Source organism: Nelumbo nucifera, chromosome 4 (assembly GCF_055504915.1).
Source record: "Nelumbo nucifera cultivar China Antique chromosome 4, China Antique-T2T, whole genome shotgun sequence".
Classification (NCBI taxonomy): Eukaryota; Viridiplantae; Streptophyta; class Magnoliopsida; order Proteales; family Nelumbonaceae; genus Nelumbo; species Nelumbo nucifera.
Genome location: NC_142652.1, coordinates 16535980 through 16554101, shown reverse-complemented (window position 1 = coordinate 16554101; position 18122 = coordinate 16535980). Strand labels below are relative to the sequence as shown.

Here is an 18122-nt window from a genome sequence, read left to right as displayed (position 1 = left end):
GAATTAGAATGGCCCATTTTGATTCCAACTCCAAACCCCTATTCTTGTGAACCAAATGGGACCTGAGTTTTATTAGTAGGAACCTAATGGTGTTACTCAGTTCATTATTGTTGGGTTTTGGATTGATTGTCCTATAGATGGCAAATTGCTATATTCTCCTTTATAAGCCCTTATTTTGGTTGTAATGTTTTAGCTAGTGTTTGGAGTTGACGACATCAATGCCATGTTTGAAATCTATTTTTTTAGACTACCTTTGCTATTTGGTCATCTGTTTTTTTTTTTTTTTTGAAAGGTTTTCCCAAATCATACCTTAGAAATTGGAAAAGGTGTGGGAAAACATCATTTTTTTGTTTTGCATTTTTTCATTTTCTATATGCCTATGTGGCATTGAAAATGCCTATGTATGTCACAACACCCAACAATGGCCCTAAGAGGAGAGAGAGAGAGAATGTCATACCAATGCATAACTATTTTCTCATAAAAACATATCTTAGGAAATGACATTGGTTCCAAACATGCCCAGTTTACTATTGTGATGATTAATGGTATTTTCATTCTTTTTTTTTCACCAAAAAAGATTCATCTTTTTTCACCAATCCTAAACATGTATTAATCAAAACAGTACTTTTCAATGGAAGTTTGACTAATCTTTCACCATTTATACCCTCAAATAAATGGTGGATTTGTGATTCAAAGAACAATTGAAACCATATGAGAATGCTTATAAAGACAATATTCTTGCCATACTCTTTTTTTTTCTATCCATTGAGTAATAATATTTTTTCTATTTTTAAGTCAAAATCTAAACTTCATTGATAATTCTAAAATCACAAGAAACAAACTTAACAAAGCACACCAAAAAACAATTATAAAAGACAACAATAACATTAAACTTAGAAAGCAGACAATAATCCACTCAAAGCAGCAACCAATACTAGGTAAGTTGAGCACTAGAGCATTATCAAGCAAGGCATCTTCAAGTGTCGTCAAATAGTAAAATAAATGCCACAATAATGTATAGTGAGAGTGTATCAACCAATACGCCAGTAGAGGCGTATCAAGCAGTATTGGTACCTTCTTCTTTTTTTTTTTCAAATCTGGTTCATGGGGGCTGGTTTAAGGTTCGTCCACCCATTGAACTGGTCAAAATCCCAATACACCCTTTATAGTGCTCCCGATATGATACGTATTGATACTTTGAACTTTGCTATCACTCTCTTGGGAACTGAATTTTTTAGGGAGTCCACATATATTTGAAAAAAAATGAACATGATTATCTTAATCAATGGGAACCAAAATCCTATTGACCGACTCTCCCCCTCTTAAAATATAGAAAAAAATAATATATGTATTCTTTTTCATATTTATATTTTTTTCCAACAACATAATAAATCAACATCATACCATTTTGGGCTGTTTTTAATTTCATCATATATACTATTATAGTAAATTGGATTTGATCCTCACAAGACTATGCTCACACTTTTGGTAGAGTCATTGCAACCTAGCATTAGGAATATTTCTTTATGAAAAAAGGCATAGAAGTATGGAGATGTTCCCAATGGACACCTTTAAAAGAAGCATTGAAGTCCATCTCCTATTCCAATGCTCTTTATATGATACTAGTATTCGTGTATGTGCTTTGCATGATAGTATATAATATGTTTATTTTTTTTGCAATTTGTATATTTCTATATCTATACAAATATTATTCTTTAACACATTTATTATGGTTCATTAATAAAATTAATAATTTTTATAAATTACATTCATCATAATTTTATTTGAAATCTTGTTAACTTTGCAATAATTAACTTTTATATGATAAATCCAACTCTAGCTCCTTCAATAGCTAAAAACCTTATAATGAACAACTATAAAAAATATCACTTACTCTTGTAGATATATTGCCATCCAATGATGTGGGCTTTAAGGTAAAGGAAATGAAAAATTAACCCCCCATATGGTGGGAATAAAGAAGAGAAAACCATTTGATACCTTAATAATCATAACTAAACCAATGAAAATAAGTTAAAAATATTTAAAAAAACAATAAAGTAGTTTAAAGAATAAATTGTTCATCATTTGCAAGTTAGAAATCTCTTCATGGTGGTTAATGTGGCCTGACATTGGCTATTGAGAACATAAGATGTATTTTCAGTTTTTTATTTTTTAATTTAAATAAATAAATGGGTAAATGGCTAAAACCTCCTATGGAATTTTTTATCATTGATGAACCCCCTAAAGTTTGGTAAGTGCAATCACTTCCCATGAACTTTTTGACATAGTTGCAAGTAGACACTCTGGTAGAATCTTCTAACGAAAAACACAAAAATGTCCAAAATACCCATGTAGTTATGTTTGACAAAAACGTTTATTTTTCAAATTTTTCTTCGTAACAATTACTGCCTCAATCCCTTCTGATCTCTTTTTTCATAATTGATGTATTTTCCAAATTTTCCCTTCATATCAATTGCTCAAAGATGAACTTGCAACTTAAACTATATTTTTTGTTGTTCATAAAATTTATGTTGTTTTTTTATGTCTAAACAACCACATTAATAATAATTACATGGGTATTTTGGACATTTTCATGCCCCCTTGTTAGAGGATTTTACAAAGGGGTCTATTTGCAATTGTGTCAAGAAGTTTAGGAGAGGTGATTGTAATTATCAAACTTCATATAGGGTTTGGACAATGGCCAAAAACTTCATGGGAAGTTTGAGCAATTACCATGGTTTGTTTTCCAATTATTGAACAAAAAGATGGATTTTTTTTTGTATATTTTCCCTAACAAGCATTAAATGGGGATATTAAATAACATTTTTGCCATTGACTTGTTTTAAAATTATGAACAAAAAGAATAGAGTTTTGTGTATTTTTACTTTTTTAGTAATAAGCATTAAATTAAGAAGAAGAGTCATTTCATAATAATCATTAAATGAGAAAACAAAATTACATATTTATAATTGCTCCTTCTTTTGTTCAAATCTTATACATGGGGCATTTTAGTCTAACGAAAATTTCATAAGCCAACCACTTTTATTCGTACTTTTTAGATGTGGTTGTCTCAACCACATATTTGCTGTTTTCAAAGAGCCTAACTAAGCATATCAATATTGGGTGAGGTGGTCTCTATTTCCCTCATATTAGCAAAATAAAATGATATTAATGGTTATGCAAGCAACATCCATTGGTTTGTACAAAAAAAAAAAAAGAAAGGGAAATTGTCTAAAACTCACAATGAGTTTTCAGCATTTCTCTTAAATTCACCCAAACTTTTCAAAATGTCTAAAATTCACCATATCTTTAACGTTAAACAGACTAATGGACGTTAATATATTACCATTTTAACCTTCATAGAAAAATATAAAATATATACAAAATAAATGAATGGATGTTAATATATTACCATTTTAATATTTAGACATGAAGAAAGGAAAAAGTTCAAAAAATATTTTCAAATATAAAATACATAAAAACATAGAAATTACAAAAAGCATAAAAAATGCAAAATAAAACCAAGAAAATAAAAAACTGAAAAAGACTATTTTTCCTCTAACTCACCATTAAAGGGTAATGTGGTCATGAAAATTGTTATTTATACTGACATGGACACCTCTATTAAGAAACATTAAGGATGCACTAATGGAAGGTGAGTTTCAAAAAATAAAAACTTACTGACATGATGAATTTTAGACATTTTAAGAAGTTGTGGTAAATTTAAGAAAAATGTTGAAAACTCATAGCGAGTTTTGGACAATTTTCCCCAAAAAAAACCAGCAACCATTGCTTTTATTATTCGGTGTGGAATCTCGTAACGAATTTCGTTGTATTAGGTTGCGAATAATATAATCCAATTTAATGACAAAAATCAGAGTGGCGCAGCGGAAGCGTGGTGGGCCCATAACCCACAGGTCCCAGGATCGAAACCTGGCTCTGATAAAATTCAGATGCTGCTTCCGTAAATGCGTTTTTTTTCCTTTTTTTTCACTTTATTTTTTGATTTCTATATTTAGTACCCGCGTAATTTTAACGCGCGAAAATGGCATTTTAGCAATTTAGCTGTAACATCGCGAGTTCGCAACACTGCCAACACAACCCAGAGTGTTCTCCCAGACTCATAGTCTCCCACTACGTGTTACCCTGGACTAATTACTAACCTATTAGGGTTTCAGTTCTTCCCTGAAAAGTTGTCGCCCGTTTGGGTTTTCTGGGTTCCCGCCTACACAGAGCATTGCAAACGGCTACGGACCACGCATTGCCCGTAAGTTAAAACACTGATTAATAATCTTTTGTTTTTCGAAGAAAGATGTTTTGCTATTGTATTAACTTCCAAAGCAACAATTCCTCGTTTCTTTTTTCTGTTTTGTTAATTTTTTGGGAATACATTTGCAGCATTTTTTTTTTACTTATAATTGGTTTATTATCAATGTTGGAAATTTTCGTATACTAGAAAACATCTCCTGTTTTACTGTAATCTTTTTGACCAGGTTTCCAGGGAAAACAGGAGGTGGTAGCATGCGTGGAGACGACTGTGTTGAGCGCTTTCTGTTTGGCGGTGCGATATCCAGCTTTTTCTCTCTTAGGTTCCAGGTCAATTGTTTTTTCACATACATTTATTTATTTCCGAGTCAAATCCTATCTGGATTTGAACGGAGGCAATGAAATGGTGATTTTTTATTTAATTTTTGATTTGTAGGATGTGAGCAACATCCGAGAAGTTCCCGATCACCAGGTTGGTTTTTGCTTAATATTTGTATTTTGATAATCAGATAATTTTGTATTTAAATGGAACTTTCTATAAAGATGCCGTCGTTTTCTGGGTGGCCTCTAATGTCTTTATTTTCTGAATGTCTGCTTGTTTTTCTTGGTTAAAGGAGGTTTTTGTGGATCCTGCTCGTGACGAGAGCCTCATCTTTGAGCTATTAGAGCTGAAGCACAATGTTGAAGATAATGCAAGTTCTTCCTGGTTTCTTCAAGACCTTGCAGTAGAACAAGATGCTGAAGGAAGCGTGGTACGCCTTATACTCAGTCTCGACTTTCTGATATTTTTCTGCATTTAAGGGTGTTTGATTGTCCCTCCCTCAATATTATCTTTCTCTTGGAAGATTTGTGAGTATATTGCCATCACTTGACCAAACCCCTGGTATAGTCAATAGTTACGTGTGCGTGTGTGCAATGAATAAAACCACAGAGGTGATACTCATCCAAAAATGTATAGAGCTTTGACTCCTCTGCATCACCACATTAAAATTAGCAGGTTTTAAGTTCCAAACTCTGGAATTTCAGTATTGTTTCTAGGTTTTGAGGTGTTCTTGTATTAAAATCTAGTAATCTACATTGGATAAAGTATGCATGAAGCTATGTAAAAACAAGAGGAATAGAGAAGATGTAGGAAAATAAACAAGTCTAGAGGAAGTATGAAAGTAGAGAGATGCAGTTAATGTAAAAGAAGAAAATTAGCTTAATTTTGAACTTTTCTTAGAATTTTGTCTAAGATCTTCAAATCATTGATAAAATTATGGAAAACCTCTATGTAGGACCTTGATGGACATTATTGTCTCATGCATTGTTTACAGACTTGGACCTTTAGTGGCATAGGGCATCGTTGGATGGGTGAAGAGTAAATGATGCAAAATGAAAAACAAGACTGTAGACATGAAAGAAATCATCTTTTTGTTCAGTCAGAAGTTGGGATCTCTAATTTATATGGATTATTTTGCACATGCCTGGGTTACTAGTCCGGTTTTTAAAGCATTGGCTTATACTTGTTTTTTTTCTAGATAATTCACTTTGTCTTTTGCACTTATTGTGTGTCTTTCATGAATAAAAAAAACCACATCGTACCAGTATCTGTCATTAGTGAAACATCAAGATTTATCAAGTAAACCACATCATCCAACCTGAGGAACATTGAGATTTATTCCTCATTATCATGAAGGATTATGCCATGTACTTTAAAATATTAGGTGTCTGTGAGCTTATTAAACATGCATGGTTGCTTAGTTGATTTGTCAGTATCTCAGGTTGGAACCACATTTTTTCTTTCAGTGCTGACCGCTGAACCAGCAAAAAAGGTGTAACGGATTTTGCCCTTCCTCAGTTTCTCCTGAGCTGAATTTGTTAAATATAACAAACAAGTTTCTGTTGAAAAGTAGCGTGTGTCTTCAGCTGCTGTTATTTTCTGTGTTCTTACCATCACTTAGTTTTGCTACATCTGTTTTTTTTTGAACAAAATAACTGTATTAATATATGGAGAGAGTTGAGAGACAGGATACAACCAAAAAAAGCCCTCCCATGAACTTTACACATGCAGAATACTGTCACTATACAAATTTTCCATGTACACCTGCCTTATCCAACCCATTAGCCAACATATTGCGCTCCCTGGGAATCCAAAGTTACCCTAGAATGTGCAGAATGCACAGTGTCCCTTGCTTCATTCAAAAATTGAACCAGCCTCCAGGAACTGCTGTCCTTCCCTAACCAATTGATGGTGTTTGCTGTGTCACCTTTGATGGAAATGGCCAACAAACCTAGCTGCTTTGAGATGCAAAGGCCTGTAAGAGCAGCTAAGACTTCTACTTTTGTTGAGTTAGTGACACCGATTAGCCTGCTAAAGGCTAGGGGTGTCAATGGTATCTGAAAATCCGATTTCAAATTTGAGATTCGATGTAATTGAATCGAATTCGGATGATTCGAATAGTAAAAACGGTCAAATTCAAATATTCATTTCCTACCGATTAATTAATCGAATCGAATTCGAATGTAAGTTGATTCGATTCAATAAATAATCGACTTTGATTATATTATAAATATAATATTATATAATATATTTTTAACATTACCCCCTTTTAATGCTTTATGACATTTAATTACATATCTCTTACAAAATACAAAAACACTTGATTATCATTTGAGTGACAAGACCACTTAGTTCTACTTTTCCATTTACCAATAGCGGTGAGTGGGTAATCCCTCACTATTGTTCATCTCATCTCCCCCATCTTTGCTACTCCATCTCATTTGCCCCGGTTCTCCCCCATTCCCCTCTGTCTCTCTATGATATGAAGGTGGTGGTCGTTCAAATGAGACATCCGGACTTTAGTAGCTGGGAGGCATTGTTGCAGAAAAATCAGCCGAAGGTTTGGGGTTTTCAAGTTCTCTGTTGCATCTTCCCAATGTTCTTCTCCTTTGTTTCTCTTTTGATGAACAACCCCTCTTTCTATCTCTCTTGCTCTCCCTTTATTCTCCCCCTGTTCTTTCTCTCTCTTGCTCTCACTCTGTTCTCTTTATTCATGTTACCGGTGGTAAAGGGATTTGTTATTATGACTAGAGACTTAGTTGCTTGCTTTAGATTTTCTAGGTGTTGTGTTTTTTTTTTTCATTTGTTGTTCTTCGTTTTGCTTTAGTTTTTTTTAGGTGTTTTGTTTTCTTTCTTTTTTCGTTTGTTGTTCTTCGTTTGCCCGAGTCATTCGTTTATGGTGAACAAAGGCTCATTTTTACTCTTCAAGACTTGGGGTTTTTATGTCGATTCGAATAATTAGTCGAATTCGAATAATTAGTCGAATTCGAATATTCAATTAACTAGTCAAATTCAAATTCAGTTGGTAACTTTTTACATCCGCCGTATATTTAATCAAATTCGAATCATCACTTTTACAATTGAATTCGAATTCGAACGTAGTCTGATTCAATTTGAATCCGCTCCGTTTGCAGGGCTACTAAAGGCCCAAAGAATGCTGTTGTCTCTCCTTAAGATCACCCAACCAATGCCTGCCTTGCCAGGATTGCCCAAGAAGTTGCCATCAAAGGTGAGTTTCAGTTTCTTCCACTCTATTAGAGTTCAATTTATGCAGGCGAGGAAGAGGAGAGCTGTGGAGAATCTCCTCAAGGTTCCTCTGGAGGTCGTTCAAGGAGAAACCCTGAAAAGCCTTTGAATTGAGAGCCCAAGAATTACAGAGATGATTCTTATAAAAAAAAAGAATTACAGAGATGATAGATGTGCGCTTCCACCTCTTCAAAAGATCTGCTTTTATTGTCCAAAATTCTTCTGTTTCTCTCTTCCTTCACACCCAACAAAACAACATGATTGATTAAACTCCCACAAATTCTCCCTCTCCTGCCCACTCCATGAGCATGCCACTGCTTCTTCCTTTGCATCAAATCACACATGTTTATATTCCCTAACACACACAAAAATAAAAAAAGGAAAAAACTCTTGGAGGGACAATGGGGTTCCACACCTTTTTTAGCAGGAAACTTGGGATCTTGTGAATCTGAAACAAGGGCCTTAAAGAAGGAATTAGAAGAGAAATTACCAGATGGACAAACAGTCCAAATTCTTTTGTCAAAGGCTTGAGGTGTGCTACATCTTTTGTACCCATGATTAGAAACAAGTTGCTTTAAAATAATTATGATTAATTGAACATATCATTATCATCATTATCCAAGCCTTGTCCCAAGTCCCAACTATATGGGATTGACAGCATTTAAGTAGAACATATGCAATGTAAAATTTAATAACAATAGGAGTGAAAAACAGGGTACAATTAAGATTAGAAACCAAGATACATTTCAATGTGACCTTCTCTATTACATTGGTTCGATGATCCATATCAAGAGAGAAATTGTGGAGGATGTTGCTCATAGAATTAGAGTGGGATGGGTAGAATGGGCAATCTGGGAATCCTATGCAATATGAGGATACTGCTTGGGCTAAAAGGAGAACTTTATAAAATGGTTATAAGGCCAAAAATGTTGTATAGAATAATATTGGGCAGTCAAGAAGCAAAATGTCCAAAAAATGTGAATGTTGAGATGGATGGGTGAGAAAGCTAGAATAAAGAAATTCAAATGGCTGACAAGGAATATGTCTGTAACAGTACAGTGGGTTGAGAGATCACCTAATGTATTTTCTGATGTCTTGGCAAAACAAGGGACAAACAGGGAAACATTGTTCTGGGCGCAACTGTAATTTGTGTTTTTTTAACAGTCATGCACTTTTTGTGTTTTCTGTATGGTGAGGCATCACCTTGTGCCTCTCCAAGGGGATTTTCATGTAACCGATCTTTGAATTAATGGAATATGATTCTTTACTTATAAACAAAAGCTAGAAATAATATGATAAGAAATGGACATATTCCTATTTATCAAAAAAAAAAAGGAAATGAACATATTCCTAGAAACCTAGGAGTAGCCTCAATCAGCAATAAAATGCGGGATATTAGACTAACATGGTTCAGTCACATATGAAGAAGACTTAGGGTCAGGCCAAAAAGGACATGGGTTGAAGTAGTAAGAATGATTTGAATAAATTCAACAATGGATATGGGACTAAACAAAGTAGAATGGCAGAACAGATCCATAATGATTTGCAAACTTTGACATGCAGTATTTATTTTGCAGTGAATATTTTTTTAGAGATCATATAATGCAAACTAACAACATAACATGTGTACATAAAACATGTGTAATAGCTTGAGGTATAACATGTATGTCTTTCAGTTAAAACTCATGTTTTTTATAATTTCTATCAGGTGATTGACCAGTCAGGAGTTGTTGAAGTAGAAAGCTTGCGTTACAGAAACATGCCTGCAATAGTTACAACTGCAGTTGGTCAAATGGTAAATCTTTTGTTTAATTTGAAGCCACACTAATTTCATGTGTAAGCTTTACTATTTGCTTGTTTGACTTATCATTTTTGTTCTTTCGATCAATACTTATCATTTTTATTCTTCTTGTGCTTTCCCCTGGATGAATTGATTTAGTATGTTCAGGAGAAGTACCATGGTTTATGCGGTTTACTGATATAATATAGTATTAATTGATGAAACTAGAGAGGATGAATCCTGTTCCATACAACATTGTTGGCTTTATAGTTGTTTGTGAGACTAGAACTAGGAAGTACCAAAGGGAGTCCTAGATACTTCATTGACCATTGTGAGGCTGAACATCCAAAGACTACCGCATTATCTCTCCATCTACCCCATCAAATTTATTCCTGCAATGCATCTGTTCTTCAAATTGACTTTCAAATTTGAAATTCTTTCAAGCAAGTCTATTAATACCCTAAGGGATAAAAGGGAAATTTCACAAAATGGCTGTAAGGCCGGCAATATTGTATCGAATAGTGTGAACATGTCCAACGAAAATGATTGTAGTAGAAATGTGAATGTTTAGATGGATGAGTGGGGAAGCTAAGAAGGATATGATCAGAAATGAATATATTGATAGGAACCTCGGAGCAGACCCAATAGGTGATGAAGACAATCTATATGGCACTGGTGAGAAGTGATCTGCCACAAGTTGATGGGTTGAGAAGAGCTAGGGGCAGGCCTAAAAGGGCACGGGTAGTAGTGAGAAATGATTTAAAGGCCCATAATTTAACATTGGAAGTCTTCAAATTCGTGGAGAGAATCAATCTCTTCCCAAAATCTTGCTCTGTCCCGAGGGGAGTTGGGCCCATACACTCCTGTCAGAATCCGGTTGAAGCCATTTGATACATTTGTAAACAAGACAGAGATGGAGAACTCTCCAGCATCTATTTCTGTTCCTGAAACCACCTCTTTTCTCCATGGGTTGATGATTTCTCCTGCTGTCCCAATGGCCGGCAAGGTTGCCCATCTCTTCCCTCTTAATCCCCATACAGCTTTTATTAATTTCCTATCCACCAAATCCTTTTTAGTTTCCTGTAGGATGACGGTATCTGGATTTTCCCTCTTTAAGGGTTTCTTTCACTAAGCTTCTTTTCATTCCTTCTCCCAAGCCCCTTAAGTTCCACCTTAGAATCTTCATGGCAGATAATTGATAGTATTTTAGTGGCCAATGATGTGTTGAAGACAGAAGACAAAAAGACAAGTCTGGAGTGGTTATAAAACTCGATTTGGAGAAAGCATATGACAAAGTTGACCGGGACTGTGTGCTCAATATGTTGGAGTTAAGAGGTTTTGGAAGAAGATGGGTGTGTTGGATAAAAGGGTGACTCAATTCTACTCAGTTCTCAATGCTGATAAATGGAGAACCAAAAGGTTATTTTCAGGCAAGTCGGGGTCTTTGGCAAGGCTTCTCCCTTTCCCCCTTTCTGTTTACTCTGGTTGTAGACATTCTCAGTCACTTCATTGAGAAAGCAAAAAGCCTAAACCTATTGAAAAGATTTAAAGTTGGAAGAGACTCAATTCACTTGTCCCATTTGATTTTTGCTGATGTCATTGTTTTTTTTGGAGGCTGATCTGGATTCTATCATTAACTTGAAAAAGGTCCTTGTGTGTTTCGAGAAAGTTACATTCTCCAAGTAAATTTTTCCAAGAGCAACATTGTGGGGATAAACATAAGTGTAAGTTTGGTAAACAGCTTCAAGGTGATCCTAGGTTGTAAAGTGGAGACTTTTCTGATCTCATACTTGGGGTTGCCTCTCGGAGGGAATCCAAGAAGCCAAAGCTTCTGAGAACCAGTAGTGGAAAAGTGTGAAAAAAGACTGGCAACTTGGAAGAAAGGCCATCTTTCAAAAGGAGGAAGGCTTCCCTGGCTAACCTACCTTAGTACCTAATTACTATCTCTCAGTGTTCCAAATCCCGGCCAAGATCAGAAATAAAATTGAAAAGCTGCAGCGTGACTTCTTGTGGGATGGGGGTGGAGAGAAAAAAAAACTACTTAGTCAGTTGGGACTTAGTCTGTAGACCAAAGGAAGCTGGAGGACTTGGAATAGGAAGGATAAGGAAAAAGATGTAGCACTTCTAGAGAAGTGGCTGTGGTGGTTTCCTCTAGAACCAAACGCCCTTTGGACCTCGGTCATAATCAGCAAATGCGGAAAGAATGTCAACGGTTGGGACAGCAAGGTCACCTTGAATCTAACAAAAGCCTCTAACCCTTGGAAAGGTATTTTTTCCATTTATGATATCTTTATTTCCTTTATTAGATATAAAGTAGGGGATGGGGCCAAAATCAAATTCTGGACTGACCTTTGGTGGGGAGAAAACACTCTAGCCAACAGATTTCCTCATCTTTTCAATCTCTCCCAAAACAGAGAAGCTACTTTAGCCTCCTGTATTTCAGACTCAACCCCTGCTTCAAACTGGAACCTAAACCTAAGAAGACACTTGAGGGATGTGGAGAATGAGGATCTTGCCGAACTCCTACATGCCTTAAGAGAGGTCTATGTTTCCCCTTCAAACCAAGACCAACGAATCTGGAAGCTCCATCCAGCTGGTAAATTCACAACTAATTCCTTTTCCAGAGCCTTGGTATTGGGTGACACAAACTATGGGTCCCTTATATAGAAGAGTTTGGATTGTTCACGTACCCTCTAGAATCTCTTTTTTTTGTGTGGGAGGCTTGCTTGGGGAAAATAAACACCTGTGATCTTTTACAGAAAAAGCTCAATGGAAGGCTGTACATTTCTCCCCATGTCTGTATCCTTTGTCTCAGTAATGGTGAGTCGGCAGACCATCTCCTCTTACATTGCTTAGTGACGAGGAAGATATGGCTTTACTTAACCTAGTAGGGTACAGTTGGGTTTTCCTGGAACACAGAAGATTTCTTAAGACAATGGCAAGGAAGTGGACTAGGCAAACGAGGAAGAATATACTGGCATACGGTAGCTCAAGCAGTAATGTGGGGTATTTGGGAAGAACGAAACAATCGCATTTTCGATAATAAAGCTAGATCACTTGGAGACTTAATCTCTCATATAATATACTTGTGCAATCAATGGGTGCAGAATTCGGACAGCTTCAAAGGAATGTCCATGAATATGCTTCAGCAGAATGTAGTGGAAGTATTGTTCTCCTCTCCCAGTCCTTCAAGAGGGAAAAACATCCCCCATCAAAGAGAGGAGAAGGAAGTGACTTTATATTTTGATGGAAGTGCTACAGGAAACCCAGGAATAGCAGGAATTGGTGGAGTATTTAAGAGGAGGGATGGCCATCCTTTATGGGTATTTAGTGGACCAATTGGAGTTGCAGATTCCACAACGGCATACATTTTAGCTGCTTTAATGAGGCTCTGTATCACGAGAGACCTAGGCTTCACTGATCTAACAATCAAAGGAGACTCCAGCAACATGATAAAGTGGTTAGGGGAGAAGGAAGGAGGTCCATGGAGACTGGCCCACTATTTAAATGAGGCTAGAGATCTGTTAAATTCCTTATCTGTAAACCTTTTTGGATTCCTAGGGAATTAAACTCTGTAGCTGATAGTTTGGCTAAAACTGGTACACAGGAATTTTTTGTACAGTGATAGAAATATGCCTTTATAACCTGTGTGTAGCCTGATTGTGCATCCTCTCATGTGCTCTCTGTTTTCTCAATCAAGTTAACCTTTTTTCTCAAAAAAAAAAAAAAACAAAACTGGTACGTGGACTGAGTGAGGGTAACATGAATTTGTTGAGAAGCTTGTTGTGTATACTATTTTCTTTCCTTAATAAAGTTCTGATGAAATTACCAAATAAAAAAGAATACAACACACACACGCACAAAAAGAATATTGCACCTCCCAAAGGAACTTTAAAATCAATCTGCAAAAACATTAGCTGATCCTCACTTAGAAGAGGCAGGGTCTTCAAAGATTGGGCCCAGCCTCTGGCCTCTCTGATGAAGTCCAGATGATCTTGAGGCTATGGTTGAGTTTCCTTTCATTATCTAATTAAGAAGAGAAATAAACTCTTGGGAATTCTACAATCATGAAGGAGTGCATTCTTGGAATATAAATATGATGATGGTAGTTGTAGGAAGAAATAATTATAATTAATGGGTTTTGGTTTTTTATTTGTTGAGCCTCTTTTTCTATTTAATAAGTTTTTGTTTTTTTTTCAACAGAGTTCTGATTTCTTTTTTTTTTTCGAGTCTATAAGTGGTGTCCAGGTTATGGGAACTATTCTTTCATAGGTGCAGGGAATCACAGTTGGAAGCACTTTTCCTATCAAATACATTTGGGGGGGGGGTTAAAAGTGTTCTGTTTGGGGAATTATTCACTTGTGAATGATGTTGTACTGTGATTTTGATTGGAAAAATGTTTTGAGGAATTCCTTGCAATTTATGTGGAATTTTCCAAAATGTGATAAAAAACCGATTCCTCACTGGAAAATGATTTAAATGGGGCAAAAAGAAATTGATAGAAAACAGTCATGGATCTTGGCAGCATAGGAAATCCTTGAAAGAGATGAGAAGCCTGTCTAGAGAATTGAGGATTTCCTTCATTTGGACTCAGAGATCATCTAACAGCATGGCTGATGCACTAGCAAGACAGGTAGTGATCACTGATCAGAAATCAAATGTATTGGGGGGGGGGGGGTCATCAACCAAGACATGTAATTGTAAGGGGTAGAAGTGAGGGGGTGTCAGGTTAGGTAGCCAGTGCTAGCATAAATTTCAGTGGGGGTGCATGAGACACTTTTTTCCTTATACAAATTATTTTTTTTTATAACAATATAAAATTGAAAAGTTGTAATCTCACTGTCTAAGAAAGAGGGATAAACACATAAAAAAAAAAAGAAAGAGGGATAAACATTGCAGAAAGCTTTGTGCTAGTTGTACAGAAAATTTGAAAAAAAAAGAAATATTATATTATTTTGGATAAAGAAAAAGGGAAAACAAGAATACCTACAAGAAAAGGGAAAATCAAGGTAGTAATTAAAAACAACATAAGCTGTGTAGTCTTTAATTAAGAAATGCAAGAACAAAATAAATCTAATTAGACACCATTGGGAATTTCTCTACTTTTAGTCAAGGATTATGATATGCCCTGTATCTGTGCATCCAGATACACATGGATACACCAATGCACACATGTTTTAAAAGCTTTAAAACTTTGGGATGATAGATTCCATCCCTCTAATACTTATAAAAAAAGAAAAAAATGGAGTATTGGTAATATTGATACACACTGATACCCAACTTTGGGTATTGGGCTATCGATATTTGATTCTTGCTTTTAGTTTACTGTAAAAAATGAAATTTGGCAATTTGTATCACTTGCCACCTAGGAACTTGCTTCCTGTATTATAGGAATTTAATTAAATAGATTTAGTTCCCAAGCTAGGCCTTTATTTCTGTACTCTACGGGTGCAGAAGCATCTAGGTCATCAGACAATTCCAGGGGTTCATCTAACTATCTAAGAACTCTGTGCAGTTTACTGGTCAACTGAGACCTCTCAGAGGGTACATGAGCTTCCATAATCCACTTCCATTGAAAGATGACCATTGAAGTGCCAACGAAACAAACAGATTTTATAGAAAACATACCATTGTGAAAAGTACAACTCCAAGGCTGAAAAAAAGGGAACAAGTCTCCCAAATTGCACAGACTGTATTCATAAGCAATGGGTGTTCTGTGGCCTAAAACAGAGGCATTTCTAATAACTGACACATGCCCTTTCTTGTAATGTCTGTATTTTTTGCCATCATATTTCACTATCTGCATGCAATCATGCTTATATATTAACAATACACTGATTGTTAACTTTTCTTATTGCTTGTGTATAGGCCATTTCTAAAGGACGTCAAGGAAGAGAGGCACAAAACATTGTGAGGGTAAGTTCATTTCAAGTCTTGACACATGTGCTAGCAACCAGTTACAAGTTGATAGGTTGAATTGTGGATTGGGGTCTGCAGGTTTATTTGGCAAATTTGCGTCTTAAGGAAGTCAACACTGATGTGCTAATCACTGCATATGAGCCAATCTTAATAAAGTAAGTATCAACCATACTAGTTTGGTAACTTAAACTTGTGCAACCCATCCACTTGAGTTGTACGATGCTCCTTTATAGCCTTTGTCATTCCCACAAAAACCTGTGGTGATGTTGGAACTACGTTGGCCATTCAAGTGAGCCTGGATCTCCTGCAAGCAAAAACTCTATGCACATATCATCCAGTTGTATATTGGGAACTATGTTGTGCAACCCATGCTTGCAGAGTGTGTTCAGAGTTTTCGCTTGCAAAGAATCCCATCACCATTCAAGTCAATCTGGGTTCTAAAAGGTATGCCTAGGTTCATCAGTGAGTCTCATTTTGTCGAGTGCACCTGGCCTGGGCCCAAGTGTGTTTTCATATGGCTGGTTGTTATGTTTTAATAAATTAATCTTGAATTTAATGCTGAATCTGTAAAGTAGGTTGTACTTATGATGTTTAGAGTTTAAACAATTTAGTCCATGTAGGACTTGAACACACAAGGTTACAACTTTCATGTTAATATCACAATTCTCAAACCAATTTGAGCTAATAGGGTTTTGGAAATGTTTTATTTCTTTCAGAATTTAGATTTGCGTATTCTTTTTTTTTTGTATGTTGAGTTTTTCTTTTGCTTTTTTATTTTATTTTATTTTAAGTTGCACCTTACTTCTTTCGGAAATGCACCTTGACTTGCACTTCAGGCCATAGGAACCCCCTTGCACTTTAGTGACACTCCTCACTTTTAAATCTGCACTTGGTAGTTTATTGATAACTAGTTGAGTGGCATGTGCATTCTTACATGCAAGAAGAGAGATGGACAAGTAGAATGGGGGGAGAGGAAAACAAATGGACTAAAATTTTTGGATTGCCATTGTATTGACGTGAGGCCAGTGCAAAACTAGTAGGGGTGTATTGGTTTTAAACTGCACAATGGTATAACAACTTTTCTTTAAGAAGGACAGAGTGGATATAGCGGTGATCAACTGATGGCTTACAAATACGTGTCCACCTCAGCATGCCAAAAGAAAATGGATTTTGGGAACTCTTTCTATTTTATGATACCTGGATACCTGTTAAAGGGGCAATGGGATCTCCTGTATGCGGAGACTGTGCACACACTCTGCAAGAACAGGCATCCCAGCCACACATTGGACACATCTCCCCAAGAATTTAATGTACATGCACTGGAGATATTCCCAATGTATGATTGGATGCCATATGCACACTTGCAGGAGATCCGGGCTCATTACTCATTAGTGGGTGCTACATTATTTTGGATGCTTCAACTTTTAGTGTAAAATTTGTATCTGACACCATGTCCAGCCAAGAGTCCTTGCATATCCAGGTAACATTAGCTCCTATTCAGCCTTTATTTTGACATTCTTTTTTTCAGTAAACAAACTCAGTTCTTAAGGGTTTTTGCCTGAAAACTAGTTAAAAAACTATTCGATATTAGCAAAACTGTTTTACAGCTCTGGGAAAAAAGATTAGAGTTGGCTTTCACAACTTTTTATGAAGTCTTTATTTTGTTTTTCTTTTCAGGGAATTCAAACCACTTCTTGAATGCCAGTTTTACCTAAAAAGTTGTTCCAAAAACAAATTTAGGTTTGATAGTAGCAAAGCAGTTTTCACATCCCTGGGAAGAAATATTGGGAAAAACACTATCTTTTTTTTTTTAAAGTTGGATGTAGCAGATTTTGAATGGTGGGTATTTGGTCATGTTTTCTCCTGTGCGTTTAATTAGGGTTGGCTAATGGCTAAGCTAATGCAGACTAAAGTTTAATGGTAATTAAACCTTAAATCTGTAAGCATTCCTTTGTTTTTCATTTTCAGCCCTTTGAGTGAAAGTGCTAGGACAGTGGGAGCTGGTTTAGCTGTCTCTGCCGCACAATCTGGATGTATGCTAATGGCTGATGTCTTCAAACTTGCTGTCTCAAGCTTCAAGGTCGATGACTGGAACCTTTTTGGTGCGGGGACTTAAGCGTGCCTTTAAAGGTATTCACCCAGGAAAAAATAATGCTTATCTTTATGCTTGGTGCTTTCTTGTCTGAAATGTAAATGACAATGCCAAGTTGAATGTGCACTGGATCATTCTGTATTATAAATCGACTTCTTGGATGTCCTTAACCTCTGTTATGTTATTGCTTGTTTGCGTGTAATCAAATGTCACATCGGCGTACACCTATCGCATAGCTGCTCTCGTGCAATCTCTAAATAATGGTTTTGAGTTTTTTCCCATGATTTCAACTACCAGTCCAGTTTATTCACCTTGACATGCTTGATCACAGAAGAATGAGGAGGTTGGGAATTATTCATGCTAGATGTTGGGAGTTGGGTAACAGTTTACCTTGAAATGAAAAAATATTATTGGTTACCATGATGTAACTTCACATGTTCTTTTCTATATCTCAATATCATATAGTGTTTCTGATTTGTTTTTGTTCGGCAATTATT

General features: G+C 35.9%; 1 protein-coding gene and 1 non-coding gene across 2 annotated transcripts; both read left to right on the top strand.

The window, feature by feature from the left end:
- Positions 1-3873: 3873 nt before the first annotated feature.
- On the top strand, positions 3874-3945 carry TRNAM-CAU (transfer RNA methionine (anticodon CAU)). The gene has a single exon. It is a non-coding gene; the product is annotated as a tRNA-Met (tRNA).
- Positions 3946-4070: 125 nt separating this feature from the next.
- On the top strand, positions 4071-17860 carry LOC104598157 (ran guanine nucleotide release factor, putative (Mog1/PsbP/DUF1795-like photosystem II reaction center PsbP family protein)). The gene is made up of 8 exons (XM_010260089.2): positions 4071-4267; positions 4494-4596; positions 4703-4738; positions 4881-5018; positions 9543-9629; positions 15483-15530; positions 15612-15688; positions 17502-17860. The coding sequence occupies exons 2-8, from the start codon at positions 4522-4524 to the stop codon at positions 17647-17649; spliced, it is 609 nt and encodes a 202-aa protein (XP_010258391.1). The 5' UTR covers positions 4071-4267; positions 4494-4521; the 3' UTR covers positions 17650-17860.
- The last annotated feature ends 262 nt before the right edge of the window (positions 17861-18122 follow it).

Excerpts from the sequence above, each read along its gene's own strand:
- LOC104598157 (XM_010260089.2), top strand. The coding sequence starts at position 4,522 with ATGCGTGGAGACGACTGTGTTGAGCGCTTTCTGTTTGGCGGTGCGATA. Across the intron at positions 5,019-9,542 it reads AAGATGCTGAAGGAAGCGTG|GTGATTGACCAGTCAGGAGT; the intron begins GTACGCCTTATA and ends AATTTCTATCAG. Across the intron at positions 15,689-17,501 it reads TATGAGCCAATCTTAATAAA|CCCTTTGAGTGAAAGTGCTA; the intron begins GTAAGTATCAAC and ends TTTCATTTTCAG.